Source organism: Otolemur garnettii, unplaced genomic scaffold (assembly GCF_000181295.1).
Source record: "Otolemur garnettii isolate 467f Iridium unplaced genomic scaffold, OtoGar3 scaffold00093, whole genome shotgun sequence".
NCBI lineage: Eukaryota > Metazoa > Chordata > Mammalia > Primates > Galagidae > Otolemur > Otolemur garnettii.
In genome coordinates, this window is record NW_003852488.1 from 6,854,983 (window position 1) to 6,877,161 (window position 22,179).

At 35.7% G+C, this 22,179-nt stretch overlaps 1 protein-coding gene across 1 annotated transcript in view; it reads right to left on the reverse strand.

Annotated features, from left to right (window-relative positions):
• Positions 1–22,179, reverse strand: part of SCLT1 (sodium channel and clathrin linker 1) — a 162,204-nt gene that overhangs the window by 37,653 nt on the left and 102,372 nt on the right. Inside the window, exons 14-17 of the mRNA XM_023516581.1 lie at positions 19,113–19,187; positions 16,576–16,721; positions 14,353–14,545; positions 6,224–6,420 (exon numbers count right to left, since the gene is read on the reverse strand). Coding sequence (XP_023372349.1) covers positions 6,224–6,420; positions 14,353–14,545; positions 16,576–16,721; positions 19,113–19,187 — 611 coding nt within the window. The remainder of the gene's footprint in view (positions 1–6,223; positions 6,421–14,352; positions 14,546–16,575; positions 16,722–19,112; positions 19,188–22,179) is intronic.

The following is a 22,179-nucleotide window of genomic DNA, read 5'->3' on the forward strand; positions in this document are numbered from 1 at the left end:
CATTGGATTCAGCAATCCTACTACTGGGTATCTACCCACAGGAAAATAAGCCATTTTATAAAAAAGACACCTGCACCCACATGTTGATCACCGCACAATTAACAATTGTGAAGAAATGGAATCAACCTAAATGCTCACCAACAAATGAGTAGATAAAGAAAAGGAGGAGTACAGATACCAGGGAATAATACTCATCTATGAAAAAGAATGAAATGTCTTTTGCAGCAACTTAGATGGAACTAGAGGCCATTATCCTATGTGAAGTAACCCAGGAATAAAAAACCAAATACTGGATGTCCTCACTAATAAGTAGAAGGTAAGCAATGGGTGCATGGGGTCATAAAGAGTAACTTGATGGACACTGTATACAGAAGGGGGAGGGTGGGAGAAGGATGAGGGACAAAGAATTACCTATTGAGTACAAAGTACACTATTGTGACAGGTATATTAAAAGCCTAGACTTTGCCACTCTCCAATTCAGCCATGCTATAAAAAACTACTTCTACCCCCTTAAATTTAAATTTAAGAAAAAGACAAAAGTAAAAGTGATGATAAGTAATATAGGAGAGAGGTCACAAAAGGTGCTCTCTCTTGTTTCCTCTGTGGGAAGACAACTGCCAAGTTGAGCATGAGGATACTCAAGATCTCTTTGGAGAGGCCATGTGGCAATGAAGTCAGGTTTCTGGTCATAAATAGGTTAGTAGGTCTTTTGTCGATATCTATGTAGATGAGTTTGGAAGTAGATCCTCTAACCTCCAACCATTCTTTAGATGACACTTTGATAGTAACCTCAGGAGATCACCTTGACCCAGTGTCATTGCCACTGGTCAGGGTCTGGGACTGATTGGTCTCCGGCCCTGGCTTATCTAGGTTCTGGATATGGACCGCTATGCTACCTTACTCAGGAACAATTGCTCTTAGGTGCCTAAGTGCTATTTACCTTCAGAGAAGGGAGAGAGAGATAAATAGTCTTTGAGGGTGAAGCTTCAGCAGATTCCGTGCTGGCATTCTGCAGGCAGGAGAGGAGACAGAGTCAGAGTAAGTGGGTCTGTGATAGAATGGCATGCTCCAGACTGCCCTCTCCTGCAGCCTAATATAAGGCTGATCTCGGCCTTCTCAACACCACAAGTGTAGAGACTGCCAATTCACTAATGCTCTCATCTCACGAGCTCTCTCATGCTTGTTAGAAGAGCTAAATCCCTCCATGCCCTTTCACCAAGGGCATTATGTTCCATTATAGAGCTATAGGTGTTTCTTATAACTCTCATTCCTCCTAGCCATAGGCTATATGGGCTGCTACAACCCAGAGTTACCCAGACAAACCACTCTCAAAATTCTTAACTCATGAAATTATAAAATAAAAAATGTTGTTTATAAGATGTTAAATTTGGGGTAATTTGTTACAATGCAATAAATAACTAATGTAGTTCTAGAGTCATGGAACAAAGAATTGAGGCAGAATGCATTTCAAAAGAAGAATCAATGGGACTTGGTTGTTGAAAGAAGATAAAGACAAAGAATGAGCCAAAGATGATTACAACATTTTTATAACTAAGGGCTCAGTACGTGTGGCTCAAGTGGCTAAGGCACCAGCCACATACACCTAAGGTGGCAGGTTCGAATCCCCAGCCCGGGCCCGCCAAACAACAATGACGGCTGCAACCAAAAAATAGCCGGGCATTGTGGTGGGCGCCTGTGGTCCTAGCTACTTGGAAGGCTGAGGCAAGAGACTCGCTTGAGCCCAGGAGTTGGAGGTTGCTGTGAGCTGTGTTGCCACAGCACTCTACCCAGGGGGACAGCTTGAGGCTCTGTCTCAAAAAAAAAAAAAAAAAAGACTATAACTAGGAATTAGGGAAATAGTGGTATCAATAACACAGAAAAGACTGTTTAAAGTAGAAGTTTAGTTGGAAAATAGAATACTATAAATTAGTTTTGAAATGTAGAAATTAAGGTAATAATGAGACATACAGTAAATGTCCTAAAGACAGTTACAAAATTAGGATAAGTACCAGGTAAGATGCAGAGTGGTTAAGGGGATATGGTGAATTCAACAAAGAAATGATAATTAATAGCACATGAACTGAATATCTTTTTTATAAAAAGAACTTGAGAAGATCAGAAGGCTTAGTTTCTTTGAAGCTTGTATGTGGGTACATAAAGGTAGACAAAAAGTTGAAAATTATTGAAACAGCTGGATAAAATAAGCTTGATAATAAAACATAGGGAAGAAAAGGAATAGAGAAAGGAAAACTGTTTTCTCCTTAAATACAGGCATAGGCCTCTAAAACTCTTTAAGGGAAGGATGGAGGAAGGAGAAGAGGGTGGGCAGAGGGGGTCAGGAAAGGAGAGGGCAGGGAGCGGGTGTAGGGGGGAGAGAGACTAGGCAGTTTTTTGGGAACAGAAACTGTAAGTTTTTTTCCCGCCAAATGGGTGAAGTTGAGAGCTTCAGAAAAAAAAGATTAGTAATTCAACAATGATGCTGATAATACAAGTCCTGAACAGTGAAGATCAAATCAAAATAATCTCCTCGAGTATAGTAATCCCATGATATGATCAAGAAGGAACTCCCTTTCATATTTCTTTGTTAAATTTAAGCATTCAACTATCTTTGTTAAGATTTGCTGCATCTTAAAAGCCAACAAATGCAGATATATTTCATTATATAAACATGGGCTATTACAGAATTTTAAGTCAGAAGTCATTAAAGATGTCATTTACTATTAATTTTTGGTTAGAAATGTCTTTATGTTCCAGTAAATATTCTTATTTACTGCTGAGCTTTGAATCTTTTTTGCTGTAGCTTATTTCACACCTTAAACTCTAAAGCCAGCTCATTATGTTTATTCCTAAAATCTATTAAATTTCTCAGTATTTGAATACTGGGTTTGAGTAATTAAAGAGATATTTTGTTACCTTGATTTAGCTCTTCAGAAAATTTTACCAAAAGATAGTAACACCTTGTTAGTATTATCAATAGATACTATGTCACTGAGTGATTGTATCAAATGATCACACCTAATAGGGTTTTATGTTTTGAGATTACTCTGTATGTTTTCACTAATAAAAAATTTTATCTTTTTTTAAAACAATTATAGCCCATCTGGTTTACTATTAGTGATGTGTTCTCTATCTTCCTCTAAATGAATTCAAGTCTTCTTTCTCATCTCGGCTCTCTGTTTCAATCTTTTGCGGGTGCCACATGTGGGAACACCTTTCTTTTGTACTCATGCCAGATCTCTACCTCAGCTTATGTTTTGGAGGAGAAATAATTCATGGCAATCATAGATTTGTCTATAATTAAAAACAGAACTGAAATAAATTTTTCTTCCTAGGGTATCTGCTTCATAGGTTTTTTTTTAAAAAAAGATGAGCCATTTTAGAGCACTTAAAATAAGATTTAGTTATAGAAATTCAGTTTTTAATACACTTATTACATAAATTAAGGTGTTTATTGGTTAAATATGTTTAACTTTGTATATTAAGATTTACATTTATATAGCCGGGTGTTGTGGTAAGTGCCTGTAATTCCAGCTACTTTGGAGGCTGAGGCAAGAGAATTGTCTAAGCCTAGGAGTTGGAGGTTGCTATGAGCTGTGATGCCACAGCACTCTACCGAGGGGGACAAAGTGAGACTCTGTCTCAAAAAAAAAAAAAAAAAAAAAAAGACATGCATTTATAAAATCTATATAACTCTAAGATCTATATAACTTAAAATCTAAAGTATCTATAATTTTAAAAGCCATTCTTTGATTTCTCTGAAAAAAATAATTTCCTGTCAAAAATGTAAATATACCTTAACACAATAAAGGCCATATATGACAAACCCACAGCTATCATTATACTTAATGAGAAAAATTTCAAAGCATTTCCTGTAAAGATTAAGAACAAGATAAAGATGCTCACTCTTTTTTTTTTTTTTGAGACAGAGCCTCAAGCTATCGCCCTGGGCAGCTGTGACATCACAGCTCACAGCAACCCCCAACTCCTGGGTATAAGCGATTCTCTTACCTCAGCCTCCCAAGTAGCTGGGACTACAGGCACCCACCACAATGCCTGGCTATTTTTTTGTTGTAGTTGTCATTGTTGTTTGGCAGGCCTGGGCTGGATTTGAACCTGCCAGCTCTGGTGTATGTGGCTGGCGCCTTAGCCACTTGAGCTACAGGTGCTGAGTCTAGAATATTTCTTTTGATGAAATATTCTTGTTCAGGCTGGGTGTAGTGGCTCACACCTGTAATACCAGCACTTGGGAGGCTGAGGTGGGTAGATTGCCTGAGCTCACCTCCTGCTATGCGGCCTGGTTCCCACCAGGCCACAGACCAGAATCTTTTTGGTACTAGAGACCAGTTTCATGGACAACAATTTTTCCATGGGGGGTTGGGAGAGGATGAAATAGGAGGCAGAGCTCAAGCGGTGATGCTGTGTAGCTGAGTTCCTAACAGGCCATGGACCAGGGTACTGGTCCCCTACCTAGGGGTTGGGGACTGAAGGCTTAGAACAATGCACACAAAAAGTGTTCAATAAATATCACCCATTATTACTTGTTCCTTTTCTGAATTTTTTAAAAACCATTTTGTTGGCTGGGTTCAAAACCAGCCTGGGCCTGCCAAACAACAATGACAACTACAACCAAAAAGAATAGCCAGGTGTTGTGGTGGGTGCCTGTAGTCCCAGCTACTTTGGAGGCTGAGGCAAGAGAATCGCTTAAGCCCAGGAGTTGGAGGTTGCTGTGAACTGTAATGCCACAGCACTCTTCCCAGGGCAACAGCTTAAGGCTCTGTCTCAAAAAAAAAAAAGAAAAAAAAACAAAACTGTTTTGTCTTGATTTCTATTTCTCTGGATATGCTTTCTCAGTTCTTTTCAGTGGAATCTTCCTCTCTCTAAACTTCGCATTTTGGCATTCAGTTCTCAGACAGCTTCATTTCTCTACCAATACTCTTTTTCAAAACACTCTCATCCAACGATGTTAAAAATCATGTATAGGTCAATGATTCAAAAATTTATAGCTCCTGTGGCAATCTCTCCCCAAACTTACACAACTGACTTAAATGCCCTAACTTAAAAGTCTTTTGGGCAGCTCATATTTAATACAACCCAAAGCAAACATTATTTTATTATCTCCAACTCTTTAAAACATAGGCTAAGCTACCACTATTTTATACTTGATGCCAGGCTTCTTTTTCCTTCTTTTACCCTTGTCCCTCTAGAGCAGTGGTTCTCAATCCATGGGTTGCGACCCCTTTTTAACAATGAAAATACATTGCAGGCTCAGTGCCTGTGGCTCAAGTGGCTAAGGTGCCAGCCACATACACCTGAGCTGGCGGGTTCGAATCCAGCCCGGGCCCACCAAACAGCAATGATGGCTGCAACGAAAAAAGTAGGCAGGCGTTCTGGTGGGTGCCTGTAGTCCCAGCTACTTGGGAGGTGGAGACAGGAAAATCGCTTAAGCCTAGGAGTTGGAGGTTGCTGTGAGTAGTGAAGCCATGGCACTCTACCCAGGGCGACAGCTTGAGGCTCTGTCTCAAAAAAAAAAAAAAAAAAAGAAAAGAAAATACACTGCAGCATCAGGAAGGTTGAAAACCACTGCTCTAGAGTCTATACTTTTATTTTTTTTAAAAAAGTGTTTTTTTAAGAGCATGTTTAGGTTTACTATAGTCTATTATTCCTACAGCAAAGTCATCTGTTGTACCTTTAAGTCTGATCCTATAACCCCAATTTCATTACCATCTTGAAGCTCTTAAGCTTTTCATCTCATTCAGTACAAAATCTCAAGCTCTTTCTGAGAAAGAGTTAGCAATGTTTTTCTTAAAGAGCCAGAGAGAAAACAGTTCAGGCTTTTCAGGCCAGCCAAATTCTACAGAACATTATACAGAATGTCCATAAAGTCTATGTACAATTTAAAATAGCCAACCAATTTAAATTGCACATGAACTTTTTGGATACTCTGTATATGGTACACCTATATGCAAATAGCATTAAACTTTTAAATTGACATGTGCAACAAAAATTATTGTATTTTATGGAATATGCACAAAATTTATAAAAATATACAATGTCCATTTTAGTCCATAATACCTAATAATTTTACCATAGTTTTATAAATATTTGCTGAATAAAATATAAGATCCAAATTTATTCATTTTTTTGAAGATATGGCAAGAACATTAAACTATTGGTTAATTCATTTCTTCTGTAAAATGTGTCAAACAATTAATAGTGAACTTACTTTAGATTACCGATTCTAATTTCTGCACTTTCAGTAAGTTTCTTTGTTTCTTCTTTCCACCTATTGGCTGCCTTCTGTTGAGTTGATAAGAGATGCCGCAGTTCAATGGTGGAGTTTCGATTACTGTCTTCCATCTCTCTCAATTGAACTTCAAACCCATGTTCCTTTATTGAAAATTCATGTTCCATTGTACTGATCTAAGAAACAAAATAAACACAGTATCTTTTCATTTTCTGTTATTTTAGGTGCTATACTGATCAATGATATGTACAAAAAAAATTATTCATTGTGTTGGCTGAAGCATAGAAATGTTTGGATGAGAAATCTATAAAAACCAAGTTTATAATTTGTCTTCACAAATGAAAATTTAAGCTATAGCATAATATGAATTTAATAAAAGTAGAATTATGATGAACTATAACTTTTGGCAACACTTTTCCCAATACCTTAGTATGCCAATAGGAAAAAAAGTATACTATTTAATATAAAATTGTCCTCTTTATCTACCATTATATTTGTAGCCAGAATCCAAGGAAAGCATTTATGCTCTTAGTAACAGAGTTAGTTTTTATTCAATTCATTTTTGATTTATATACTAAATTTCAAGCTGTCTTTCAAAAGGTCTTTGTAAAGTCAAAGAAAAAATATAATAATTCATTCCTTTAACACTTTAGTTGCAGTATTAATGAATGATTTTTTTTTTTGGAGACAGAGTCTCACTATGTTGCCCTGGTAGAGTGTCGTTGTGTCATAGTACACAGCAACCTCAAACTCCCGGGCTTAAGCGATTCTCTTGTCTCAGCTTCCCAAGTAGCTGGGCCTATAGATACCAGCCACAATGCCCAGCTATTATATGTTTCAGTTGTCATTGTTGTTTAGCGGGCCCAGGCCAATTTTGAACCTGCCAGCCTCGGTGTGTGTGGTTGGCGCTGTAACCACTGTGCTACAGGCACCGAGCCAAGAATGATGTGTTTTTTTTATATGGATATGTCTTCAGTATATTTCCCTCGAATTTATGTCATTATAGTGGAAGTGCTTTAATGCAGAATAATCATACAAGTAAATGTTCTTTATAATTAATGTTCTTTAATGCAGAATAAACATACAAGTAAATGTTCTTTATATAACCTAGAAGCTTTCTCGACTGGGGTTCAGAGAGAGAATCAAGCCTTAATGCTTAAAGGTAGCCAATGTATAAGCCTTTTTTCATATGTATTTAGAACAGAACTATTAAATGCCATCCTTGCGGCAACTGAAAAATAGTTATTAAAATAATTTTCTGTGCTTTGTGGTTCAGATAAAAAGCCCTAGTAGGAAAGGTTTAAAGATGATCTGACTTCTTCAGTATACTCTCAAGCTATAAATATTATAAAGAATACCTATCTTGTGGTATTTTAAAGTAATGTGCATTAAAAATGGCCACAGCTGCTTGGCTTCTAATAATCCATTAAATGTGGTTACTTTCAAACTCAAAAAAGCATAAAAAGAGACTCAACACTTTACCAATTACAAAAACACCAAACACAGCCCAACAATAACAAAATCCTTGGCCCATGGGAGCAGTCTGCAAACGTTCTATGTTAGCCACTCCTGCTAAATGAACATGCTTCCTAAAACTTTTAATTTTGCTTTCTCAAATAGTACACATACAGAAATAAAAGACTATAAATACAGACACTGGAAAAACAATCTTGGACTTACTAATTTTGTATTGTATTATTTTTACGTAAGCCTCTTGAGTCTTTGACTCCTTCTATCTTATCTTTATAATTTCTGAATTACTAGATTCTGCAAATTTACATTTGAACAGGCTTTTCCTCCTTCTCTGCCTTAATCCTGACTTGCTCTGGACAAGCCGTGATTCTAACATCTGGAATTAGATGGAAAACAAAAAGCCCAACTTTTGTCTGTCTCTCTCTCTCAGAAAACATCTTATAAAACTGATCTCTGTATGTATAGAATTTTAGAGCTCTGCCTGCCTAGTTAACGCTCTATTACCACTTGGAAAATCTATTTTATCATTTGACAAGCCTTGCTCTAAAATCTGTCATGATAACCTGGTCCCTGCCTACTTCTACAAGCTTGTGTTGTACCACTATTGTCTTCTGTTTGTTTTATTTCTACTACGATATATTCTCATTCTTAGGCCTTTTCCATATGTTATTTCTTTTGCCTGGAATAATCTTTCCCTCTCTGCTTATTTCAGTTACTTCTATTTAACTTTTGAAATTCAGCTCAATCATTGCTTCTACAGGAAAATTCTCTTACTATCTATCTAGACAAAGCCAGGTCCCTCTGTCAAAAACTCTTATTGTGCCCTATGCTTTTCTTAAAGAGCATTGATCTAGTTGTAATTATATATTACATATTTACAATTTACCCACCTCCATGCAAATTATAAGCCTTTTTTTTTCCTTTTAAATAGATAAGGTCTTCCTCCATTGCCAGGATGGAGTGCAGTAGCACAGTCATAGTTCACTGAACTTTGGCCTCCTGGATTTAAGTGATCCTCCTGCCTCAGGCTCTTGAGTAGCTGGGACTATGGGGATTTACCACCAGACCCAGATAATTAAAACAATCTTCCTTTTTTTTTTTCTTTTTTTGAGACAGAGCCTCAAGCTGTTGCCCTGGGTAGAGTGCCGTGACGTTACAGCTCACAGCAACCTCCAACTCCTGGGTTTCAGAGATTCTCTTGCCTCAGCCTCCCAAGTAGATGGGACCACAGGCGCCTATCACAATGCCCAGCTATTTTTTGGTTGTAGTTGTCACTGTTGTTCGGCAGGCCCAGGCTAGATTCAAACCCACCAGCTCTGGTGTATGTGGCTGGTGCCTTAGCCATGCTGAGCCTAAAACAATCTTCTTTTTAGAGATGGAGAGTCTTGTTTTGTTGCCTAGGCTGCTCTTTAACTCTTAGCCTCAAGAGAGCCTTCTGCCTTGGTCTTTAAAAGTGGTGTGAGCCAGTGCTCCCAGCCAAATCATAAGCTTTTAAGGATGAGTATCTTATCTGTTTTAGTTACCATGACCTATTCATCATCTAGAACATAGTAAGGTTATCAAAACACTTTTCCAGACTGAATTAATGCTGGCTTTGTGGCATCAAAATTCAGTCTTTTAATAAAACTCAAAGCCTTTATTCAATACACTTCCAAATGCTGGTGATGCTGGAAGGGTAAGGGTCATAATAACTAGATCTCCTATACAAAATTTCATTAGTGATAAAACTCACAATGTTGGGTAGGCAAAGGATTTTTTTTTTTTTTTTGAGACAGTCTCATTGTCTCACTCACCCTTGGTAGAGTGCTGTGGCATCATCATAGCTCCCAGCAACCTCCAACTCTTGGGTTTAAGTGATTCTCTTGCCTCAGCCTCCCAAGTAGCTGGGACTACAGGCACCTGCCACGATGCCTGCCTATTTTTTTGTTGTGTCAATGTTGTTTAGCTGGCCCAGGCTGGGTTCGAACCACCAGTATATGGCCAGCACCGTAACCACTGTGCTACGGGCACTGAAACAGGCAAAAGGATTTTATGGTCTCCCTCCCTTCTTCTTTTGTGTCCTTCTGTATAGAAATACTCATGTAGATAGCAGGATTGCTGAAAAGGACTCCATTTTACAATTTAATTTTATTTTAATAGATTTAGAGGTACAAGTGCAGTTTTGTTACATGGATACATGGAATAGTGATGAAGTCTAGGCTTTTAGTGTTTCCAGCATCTAGGGTATTTAGACCACAAAGAAATGGACAGCCTTGGCAAAAAGAAAGGAGGAATTGAGAAAGCTAGGGCTGAAAAGAATCCACTGGCTTTAAGATCAAATAAAAAGTTCATATGATAAATGGTTAAGTTTGCAGCCAACTGAACTCCCAATATCTCACTGTCTATCTTTTTGGCTTCTCTTTCTGTTTATCTATTAAGGATCACACTCCTTTTCAAGGAGGAGAAAAGCAGCAATGTGTAGCACGAGGTTCCTGCCTTGTCAAAGAAAGAATCAGTTAAGTAGCAATTTAACTGAGCGCTTTCCTTCTCCATAAAATAGAATTAAAGCAAACCTACTTAGTTAAGAGGTTCTGTCCTTTAATTACCAATGATTCTTCTCGTAAGATAGATGTAGACTTGGTGAGATATATGGGGTAGATAAGCTTTCTGTTATCCTTTTTTCCCCCAGAAGTATCGGTTACTATTCTGCAATGTTAAAGATGGATCAAATGGGGTACCAGGTAGAGAGAATGCACAGGTTCCATCCTTTTCCAATTATGAAAACCAAAATCCAAAACATACATATATTGTAAAATTATGGAACATACAAAACATTAAAAAGACAAGTATAAGGTCCCCATAATTCTACAATTCAGAGATAATCACTGCTAGTTTCTACATTATTGTTTTTATTTATGAATTTTTAAACTGTTATTGCAGTGTATAAATGATTGCTACATTTTGGTTACATATATATTTTAAAATTAGGACATAGCAATATAAGTGCATTATAAATTATCTAAAATGTAGTTTTTAATGACAATTTAATACATTTAATAGATGTATAAATTATTTGTCTAGATATTTATATCGTTTCTAATTTATAAATAACACTGCAATGAACTTATTTAATTATGAAGTATTTTAGTTATTTTCCTCTGACTGAATTTTAAACTGTAAAGTGACTGTGAACCATTTTATGCTTTCATTTGCATGTTCACTCATACTAATAACTTTGCAGTTAAGTAATAGCGATTTTAAACTTTATTGGCCATTGGTTTCCTTGGTTTGTGAATTCTGTTCACTTCTCACATAATTTTCTATTGGGTAACAAAGTTTTTTTTTTTATATTTATGGAAGTTCCTTATATAAGAATAACCTCAGTATGTTGTCATGTTTATTAAAACCATAGGTCCAATTATTTCTTTTTTCTTTCTTTTTTTAATTTTTGAGCACAGTCTCAGTTTGTTGCCCTTGGTATAGTGCTGCAGTCTCACAGCTCATGGGCTCAAGCGATCCTCTTCCCTCAGTTTTTCTGTTTTTAGTAGGGACAGAGTCTTGCTTTTGCTGATCTCAAACTACTGAGCACAAGCAATCCACCCGCCTTGGTCTCCCAGAGTACTAGGATTACAGGTGTGAGCCATGGTGCCTGGCCCAATTATTTCTTTTTTTAAACATTTAAAAGTAGTTCCAAATATTTTAAAACTTTACATATTAAATCCATCAATATTTTCATAAAGTTTCTTTCATTTTATTTTGCTTAAAAAATTCTTTCCTATCGGTTAAATATTCATCTGTATTTCTTACTAAAGTTTTTTTTTTTTTTTTTGCAGTTTTTGGCCAGGCTGGGTTTGAAATCCCCACCTCCAGTCTATGGGGCTGGTGCCTTACTCCTTTGAGCCACAGGCGCCTCCCTCTTTCCAAAGTTTTATAATATCATTAATCACATAAAATTGTTCATTCATATGCAATTTATGATACAAAATTTATAATGTGAGATGAAGATATAGCATTTTTTTGCCAAAGTACATTGACTATATTTTTTTCATTATAGAAATGTTTTAGTATGGGAACTTAAGAGCATACTAGAATATTATGGTGAAGTCATGTATGCCCATTACTTAGCTTCCATATTCATCAGACTATCAAACTCAGAGCCCCACTTGTTTTGTCTATGATCCTACCCATTTTCCTCTGCTAAGATATATCTGTCTGTGCCTCACAAGAGCACAGTTCATGTAGGAGTTACCACCCAGGTTGAGACACCTTGGGAGACTCTCTCATGAGCTCTCTTAATCAGTACTCATTCACCGGTTTAAAAGGTGAGTGCTACTTTACTCCTATTCTAATAGGTAACCATGTCTATTCTTCATTTTCAGATAGTAGAAAAACAGAATCTAAGCTTTTTTATGTCTGGCTTCTTTGATGAACATTATGTCTATGTGACTCATCCATTATTATTTATAGGTATATTTCATTATTTTTCATTGCTGCATCTATTCCATTATATAAGTATACTTAACATAATCTCATATTGGTGGACATTTGAGTTATTTTCAGTGTTTTGATGAACATAAAAACTCATATTTTGGGGTATGTAGCCAGGATTATTTGGCACAGGATCTATGTGCAGCTTTAAAAGACACTGCCTTGTTCTTACTTATAAGTGGGAACTTACACAGTGTGCACACACAGAAATAGTGAGTGGAATGATACAGTGAAGATCTGGAAGGGTAGATGGGTGGAGGGATGATGAGAAATTACTTAATGTACATTACTATAATAATGGATACACTAAAATCTCTGACTCCACCACAATGGAATATGTCAGTGAAACAAAATTATATTCAAATGAAAGAAAAAAAAAGCTAACAAAAAAATACTGTTAAATAATGGTTGTACTACTTTCCATGCCCTCTAGTATTGCATTAAAGTTTTGGTTATTTTATATGAATTTTATATCTTTATCAATACTTGAAATTGTACATTACAGTCTTTTAGATTTCAGCCATTCTGATAAGTATATAGTGTTACCTTGTAGTTTTAATTTATATTTCCCTGAAAAAAACAAAAAAGAAGTTGAACATATTTGCCTATATTCTCTTTTATAAAGTATGTATTTAAGTCTTTTGATCATTTTTTGAAATGAAGCATCTGTTTTTTTTCCTCATTAACTGTTTTTACTTATTAATAATTTTCTTATTAATTGGTAAGAGTTTTTATATTTTGAACACAAATCCTTTTTTTGGTTGTATGCATTACAAATACTTTCTCTTACTTTTTTACTTTCTTAGTGGTATCACTCAATGACTAAGAACAAATCAATTTTAATGAACTTCAATTCATCTATCTTTTTATTATAATTACTGTTTTTTGTGTTCTGTTGAAGAAATCTTTTCCTAGTGAAGGGCATGGGGATGTTCTCCTGGATATTCCACCATTTTATATTTTACATTTAGGTCTACATGCTAGCTCAAATTAATTTGCACATATGGTGTGATATAACAGTGAAGGTTAACTTTCATCATATGAATCCAATTAATCTAGTATTATTTACTGTAAAGATAATTTGCCCCCCATTGAATTGTAGTGATGCTTTTGTTATAAATCAGGTGATTATGCAAAATGGGCTTGTTTCTGGACCCTATTTTGTGCCATTGATCAATCTGATTATTCCTCTGTCAATTAACACATTGTCTTAATTATTATGGTTTTATGTGAAGTCTTAATATCTGGTAATATGGTTCATCTCTGTGTTCTTCAAAGGCCTTCCACAGTCTAAAGCATAAACTACAAATGTCTTTATATATAAGACGCTTTCATTTCAGGGTTCAAGTTTTTATAAAGAACTATATGTTTGATATTTATAATAGGAGGCATTTAATAAACACTTGTTGATATGAATTAGGTTGGAATATGCCTTCTTACAAATCCAAAATAAAACACTACTGCTGTACACTACTGTGAATTTGGAAGATGTAGATATTTATCCCAAAGAGCTAGTGCTACCTTTTACAAAAGTCTCATGAAACAAGAAAAGGTAATAAAGATGTTGATGGGGATACTTTTGTTTATTGAAACTCCTTTTAAATGATTATCATGTTCCTATTACCACAGCACGTAAGCCTTAGAGTAAAGGAGGAGGAAAGGGAAGAGAAAATGTAAGAAATGCAATTGTTTTTCGATGATACTTTTGCGTCCTGCTTTCTTTCTAGCATGGAATTTTCAGACTAGCTGAATGGTTCTTAGAGCATACTGATACAACATCTTCTATACAGTTAGTTTTAGAGAAGTTCAATTTTTGAGAGGCTATTATAGAGGGAGAAGAGAGTAACGCAGTCTGTAAAGTTATCTAATCTATAGTTTTGCTAGTGCTGCTTAAATTGCTTTGGCAGGAATATCAGTGTATTTCATGGTTGGAAAAGAATTTTTGTGCGTGTGGATAGTGAAGGCAATCATTTTCAAGTATGCTTGCCAAGTCCTACAATACAGAAATGATTGGTTAACACTCTGAATTATGATTTAGTGCTAGCTGATGAGAAGGCAAAAAAAAAAAAACAAAAAACAGGCCTTAGAAATGTTTTACTAGGTCTCTGTAAATATTCTCTATACTTTGATTTTCACAACTATACATTTAACTCTAGTTTTAAAAATACCTTTAATTTGGCTGTTTTTTGAGCCTCCAGAGCAATCTTTCTTAAATTCTCAGTCTCCTTCTGTAACTGTTCATTTTCTTGCTGAAGTTTCAGCCTTTGTTCACTGACAAATCCACAGTTCTTTCTCTCAGACTCCAATACATTTTGAAGTTTCTGAATCATTTCTTGGGAACGTGATATTTCTTCTGAGGAGCTAATTAAAATCAAAAACAAAAAATATTTACACTTAATGATCTGTAGTAGAAGTCAAGAAGTTTACCTACATTTTATAGCATAGACTTTAATTTTATTCTGAGCCATTTCTTTTCACTTTACCCTTAAACTTTGGGGTTTCAAGATGATTTGCCTCATTGGGTAAGACAACCTCTCTCTCAACATGAAAGTTGCTTCAATATAAGGTATTGCTAATTTTTATCCTAGTTTTAAAAACTTCCATCTTTTCAATTCCAGATAATCAACCTCTGTGAACATTTCCTGGTCAAAGGTATCACAGGGAATATATACTTGCAATTAACTGTAAGAAAACTACTGGTAGAATCCTAGAGATGAAAGGAGACTTAAGAAACATAGCATTCCTAGCATCCCTGAATCTGGAAGTAGACAGGAAAACTCATTCTCAAGAGAAATCATCTGAATGAAGTGATTATAAGAAAACATTCATCAAATATACCCTACAGCTGTGGTCCCCAACCCTAGGCCATCGACCAGTAGTGGTCTGTGGCTTGGTAGGAACTGGGTGGCACAGCCGGAGGTGAGCAGCAGGCAAGCAAGCAAAGCTTCCTGTTCATTTACAGCTTCTCCTCATTGCTCCATCACTGCCTGAGCTCCGCCTCCTGTCCCGCTCCTCTACACTGTCTGTGGAAAAATTACCTTCCAGGAAATTGGTCCCTAGTACCCAAAGGGTTGGGGACTGCTTCCTTAAAGCACATATGAAAACTCAGACTAGAGAAAAACCCTATATGTGGAGAATGTGAGAAAGCTTCACAAATTCCTCATGTACTAATGAATATGTAAGAATCATACTGTAGAGAAGAACTTTGTTTGTAAAGAATGTATGGAAGCCCTTAGTCATTCCCATTTCTTTAATAAAAGAAAAGAACTCACCTTGGAAAGAAGCCTTGTAAATCTAAAGAAGATAGGCTAATCCTTATCCTTTACTAACGTTTTAAATGTATCCTAAAGAGAAGCCTTTTCAATGTAAGGAACATAAGAAAGTCTTTCACCTAGTTCTCATGTTTTTATTCTGTGTTCTCATCTTATAGGAAAAATGTGAGAATTTGCACTGGAGAAAAACTTTCTGAATATAAGGAATATGGAGAAGACTTACTGATTTCTGTTTTTGCTGTACACTGAGAAACTCTTACTGCAGAGAGACCATATGAACTGAAACAAATGCAGGATACTTTTATTCAATATTCCTCATTTAAGAGACACATGAGTGTGCACACTGGAGACAAATCCACGAATGTGTGGTATCAGAAGAAGCCTTCGTGAATGATACTTTGCTTACTAAACATAAGAAAAGTTGTATTGGAATAAACCAGCTTTTTCCTCATGCTTGATTTAGAACTACATGAGCAGATTATCTGAATAGATTATTGAAAGTTACACATAGATTTATGAAACACATATACAATATCTCCTCTTAAAAAATTAAATAATAGGCATTAATATGTATTTAAAAAAGAAAAGTTATCTTTTGTTTAAAAATATATTTTAAATATACATAAAATTGAGATTTTAGGCAATTCAAATAATTTTATTGTATTAAGTAATACGGAGGAAAAAGATAGAAAAATATTCAGAATGGACATGCCAAATTCTAAGTTTGTCATTTTTCTAAATAATGTAATAAAAAAACATGATAGATCACTATAGAATATTGAATACAAGAAAAATACTAAGTATAAGGAGTATAAAAGCAGTAATTATAAGCATGCTCCAACAGCTGTATAGTTAATATGAAAAAAAAATCTTACAAACATCCCATTTAACTGTCAGAATAAATTTAAAATAAAATGTTATACTACTGTCAGATCTTTTCTTCTTGGAGAAATTAGTTTTCAGAAATAATCTTATAAAGATTGCATTTGATCCTAAAAAGATTTTTTTCAATATAAGATATATTGTAAGTTCTATAAAAACAACAAAAAAGAGAGAATCTGTTAAAAACTGTGTGAATTTTAAAGATTTTATCATGGAAAATCCACAAGAAAAACTTACTTAATTTCAAGTTGTTTTATTCTATTTTCTGCTCTCTTAAGTGTTAGCTGAAGATCATCTTTTGAACGCTCTGCAACTAAGCATCTTTGGTGCATTTCTTCCAGTTTTCTGTAATCATTTTCATTTCCTCTGCCTTCACGGTAAACCTGCAGAAAAGGCTTATATGTATATTACCTTACAGAAGGAACTAGCTTAATAAATTACACATTTTAGAAGCTGAAATCAATATCAAGGAATAAAAAGCCATGACCGTGTGATCATCTGCTCCCATCATAACATACTAAAACATACAAATAATTAATTTTGGTTATCTCATATTTATAAAAAGAAATGCTAAAAGTGAAATATAATGTGATAATTGTTTATTTTTTGAATTGCTATTCAAGGAATATAAAAATGTAAAGCAAATGAAGTTAAAAACCATTTTCTAAATGTTAAATTAAAGATAACCACTGGTACTTCTTTGCTAAATACCCTTCAAGACAATTCTCTCGTCTGATATTAAAAACTAAAGATACATGCTGTGATACAATGAGTAGAAGTCTCTGATGTGACTTTAGAATCTCACTTTGGGTCACCTGGAGAATGATGTGAGTGGAATGGGTGCTCCCCCTCCCCCAGCAGGAGTGGTTGTACCTAAGCATAGCTTCCCATGTGACTGGGCTACTTCTCCTAGAACAGAGGCTGTAAAGTCCCAGGAGACTCAGGGTCTCCAGGTGCTAGGCAGTTCTCACTTCAGGACAAATTGTATACACTGCCAGCCTCTAAATCTAGACTGTCTGGCTAAGTAACCTAAGTCTTTCTTTCTCCTGACAGCACAGCTTTGTCATTCTTACTCTGTGAAAAGGTAGAATATCAACATGTCTACTGCGTTCTGCTCCTAGAACACAGATGCAACACTTTGAGCTTCATACATTGGTCTGTGGGAAAGCGTGAGAACAGGGAGCTGTGCCTTCCCCATCCTCTTAACATTAGCCTTGTAGGTTTTACATTCTCCAGTAAGTCTGTTCCTTAATCCATGCCATATGATATTAGAAAAGTCATCCCAAACCTTTATGTATAGCAGGTGGAAATCTAAAAGGGATGTATCTGACATAGCAGATGGAAACTCAGAAGTGATCTACCGTGCAGGACAGTAGTAAGCATAAAAGTACTACTTTGAACACATATACTTTTTCCCCCCACAAACTGGATTATGCTTTGCTTTATGAATTATTCTTTTACTTGCTGATATCATGATTTTTCCATGCTGATAATATGGATATAGCACATGATTTTTATGCTACATAGCTCTTCTTTGAAAATCAGATTCTGACTCTACCATTTATTAATACTTAGCATTGGGCAAGTTACTTAACCTCTCTATTAAAGTTCTAATATAGCACCTAAAACCCACTTAAGTGCTCAAATTTGATCCCTTCTTCTTTTCCCAAAGCACTGTAAATGAGTGCCTTGGGGAAAGCACTTTACTGCTAATAACAAAAAGTAGAAGAAAGAAATAATTTTTTTTTTTTTTGAGACAGGGCCTCAAGCTGTCCCCCTGGGTAGAGTGCCATGGCATCAAAGCTCACAGAAACCTCCAACTCCTGGGCTCAAGCAAGTCTCCTGCCTCAGCCTCCCAAGTAGCTGGGACCACAGGAGCCTGCCACAATGGTTGCAGCCATCATTGTTGTTTGGCGGGCCCGGGTTGGATTCGAACCCGCCACCTTGGGTGTACATGGCTGGCGCCTTAGCCACTTGAGCCACAGGTGCCGAGCCAAGAAATAAATTTTAAACCATAGACTGTGCTTTCTTTTTTTTTTTCCTTTTTGAGACATAGTCTTAAGCTATCTCCCTTGGTAGAGTGCCATGGCGTCACAGTTCATACCAACCTCAAACTCTTGGTCTTAAGCGATTCTCTTGCCTCAACCTCCCAAGTAGCTGGAACTACAGGCACCCACCATAATGTCTGGCTATTTTTTGTTGTTGTTGCAGTTGTCATTGTTGTTTTGAGCTGGCCCAGGCTGGATTCGAACCTGCCAGCTTTGGTGTATGTGGCTGGCCCTGTAACCACTATGCTATGGGTGCCGAGCCAACCATAGACTTTTCTTATACTTTTTCTCAAATATGACTGAGGTAAAAATTTTCCTAACTATGAAATGAAAATCTACTTTTAAAAGTTAAAAGCAATGTTATAATTTTCTAGTCATATGTACTTGTTATATTTATCGATGACCGATACATAACATTAAAAAAGAAAAGAAAGTTAAGGTGAAATTTACTATTGGGATGAGGCTTATGCAAGCAATATAGCTACTTTAGAAACTTAATACTGTTAAGTGCGCAGTTCAAACAATATGGTCACCTTTTGAAAAAAATGTATCCAGACAATACTAGTATTTCATTGCAGACTGTGAATATAATTCAAGAAAATAAAAACATTCACTAGGAGAATACTAATAAATAAAAAGGTTACTAGTAGACAGTGTGATGGACTCAGACAGTAATGTCGAATATTAGCAGCTGGGTTTTAGGGAATGATATTTCCTTTTTGTTACCTTTTCTAGTTCTTCCTCTACCGCTTTTTTTTCCTTAATGGTTCTTTCCATTTGGCCTTGTTTCTCAGCACATTCCTATAAAGTCAAGTCAGACACAAGTACATTTTTATAAAACCTTAAGAAAAATGGGGGAAAGTGGGGAAATAAAATGATTTGTTCATAATGGGAATATCGTAGTTACTCATCAACATAGTACAGTCATATTGGTTTAAAAAACCAACATAATAAAATTCAGTCTTCAAAGATTTCAGAAATTGCCTCCAGCTATGGGATGCCGACAAGTGCTAATTACACAAACTAGGTGGGAGACAGAAGTTGGGGAATTTCAGGGAGAATCAAAGTAAATGCACAGAACCCCTTTCCTACATTATAGTTATTTTATTTATTTATTCATACACTCTTAGCAAATATTTTGAAAAGGAAACAAAACTGGATAGTGGCACAAAACCCTTAGAGACAAGCTATGGTCTAAAACACAAATGTGTGCACAGATTTTAAAACAGCTCATTTTTACTAATTTTTTCATTACTAAACTAATGAACAGAGAGTGGAAATACTAAAAATGTTTTATTAGCATAAACACAAAACATTTTGGCAAAAAAGGTTTTAACAGATAAATTTAGCAAACATATCAATTAGATAACAAAATTTTACATTTTGCTAATTGAGACTAAAACAAAAGAATCATTATAATTATTGGTTCTTAACAATTATTTGTTTTTATTTATATATTTATTTTGTAGAATGAGTATGGTTCTTTTCTTTTTTTTCCATTTCTTCTTAGAGAATTTTTTTTTTTGAGATTAAGTCTTATTCTGTCACTATGGGTGGAGTGCCGTAGCATCATAGCTTATAGCAACCTCAAACTCTTAGGCTCAAGTGATTCTCTTGCCTCAGCCTCTCATATAGTTGGGACTGTAGGTGCCCACCACAATGCTAGCTAGCTTTTTTTTTTTCTTTTCTACTTTTAGTAGAGACATAGTCTCATTCTTGCTCAGGCTGGTCTAAAACTCCTAAGCTTAAGCAATCTACTCACCTCAGCTTTCTAAAGTGGTAATGTTATTTTTCACTAACTGTGAATGATACTTCGGACAAATAGCTTTGCTAATGGAAAACTACTAATGATATTTCATTATCTTTCTCACAACTTAATTTTATAGAAAAAGTATATTTCATTATGTTTTTAAATTTTACAATAAATTTTTACAATAAATTGTCACTAAAAACTAATCACCTCTGATTATAATGAAGATCTTTAATCTTATGCTATAAATCAGATGAAAAATTTAATCTTTTATTAAAATAGAACACTTAGTGTATAAGAAACGTAGCTTTAATGTTCCATACAGTCATATACTAAGTTGCTTATCACTGAAAAGATAGTTTTCATAGTGCTAAATTTAGAATTTTACCTATGTTCATACCTCTTCCCAGGTGATTTTTAATATGTATGCTAATAACAAAGTTGAGTCAGACTTCAGGTTCTGGCAAGCATGTACATATCCCTTTCCACCCAATCCACTATTTCACTGACAAATAAAGATGGTTAAAAGAATATTTGGATAAATCTGGGACAAAGAAGATAAAATGTGACAGAAATGTTGAAAACTTTATAGAAAACTGTCATACTAATTCTATTTGAAATGCACTATGCTACTAAAGCAAACATTAAAAATTGCTATTAAAAGATTTTTAAAGCTGTTTGCTAATCACCACTGACATTGCTCCTTTTAGGGGAAAATATAACAAAATAATAGATTCTTTTTCAAGTATTCATACATGGAGCATTTTCAAGTCATACCCTATAAAGTCACAACAATTATTAAGAACCAGTATCATATAGGCCATGATCTGTGGTCCCTACATAACCAAATGAGAAGTTAATAAGAAGAACATAGTCTAGACTCAGCACCTGTAGCTCAGTGAGCAGGGCGCTGGCCACATACACCAAGGCTGGAGGGTTCAAGCCCGGCCCGGGCCTGCTAAATAATAGTGACAACTGCAGCAACAACAAAAACCAAAAAAATAGCTGGATGTGTGCCAGGTGCCTGTATTCCCAGCTACTTGGAAGGCTGAGCCAAGAAAATAGCTTAAGCACAAGAGTTTGAGGTTGCTATGAGCTGTTACACCACAGCACTCTACTGAGGGCAATAGCTTGAGACTCTGTCTTAAAGAAAAAAAGAAGACAGTCTATATCCCCATGTATTTAGAAATTCAAAAATAGACTTCAAAAAAGCTCATGAACCAAAGAAAAGATCATAATGAATATTTCCTTTTATTTGTATAAATTGAGACATTTTATAATTAATCTTCCTTATTTGCTAAAGATGAACGGCAATCTACTCCATGGCACAATAAAACCTTGAGTATTCTCAAGAGAAAATATGAGGTTGGCCATTTAAGTTCATAAACTCATCCTAGAAAAAGTACTTTGAAAAGTACTTTGGGGTGGTGCTTGTGGCTCAGTGGTGGGGCGCCGGCCCCATATACCGAGGATGGTGGGTTTGAACCCGGCCCCAGCCAAACTGCAACAAAAAAATATCCGGGCACTGTGGCGGGCACCTGTGGTCCCAGCTACTTGGGAGGCTGAGGAGAAGAATCGCCTAAGCCCAGGAATTGGAGGTTGCTGTGAGTTGTGTGACGCCATGGGACTCTGCTGAGGGAGATAAAAGTGAGATTCTGTCTCTACAAAAAAAAAAAAGAAAAAAAAAAGAAAAGTACTTTGAAAAGTGTTGCTGCGTAGCTTTCCAAGGGGAGTACTTCAAAGGTAACCACAGTAATATTCAGCAACAAGGGGTGTGTGTGTCTATATATATATATATATATGTCTCACTTTATTTTTTTTCAGATGAGTTTACAAACTCAACTGTCCAACTTTATATAACTTTCTGGAGAAAACAAAGGTTATTCAGTATGCACTGTTCTCCAAAAGGGGGTACAGGCTTGGTTCTGGCCTTTTTTTAACCTGTTGAAAAATCTGCACGCTAACGTAAAACATGTTTTTCTGCATGCATAACAATTTTAGTTTAAAGTATGTTTAACTTCCTTCCTGTATTTAATAGTGTAA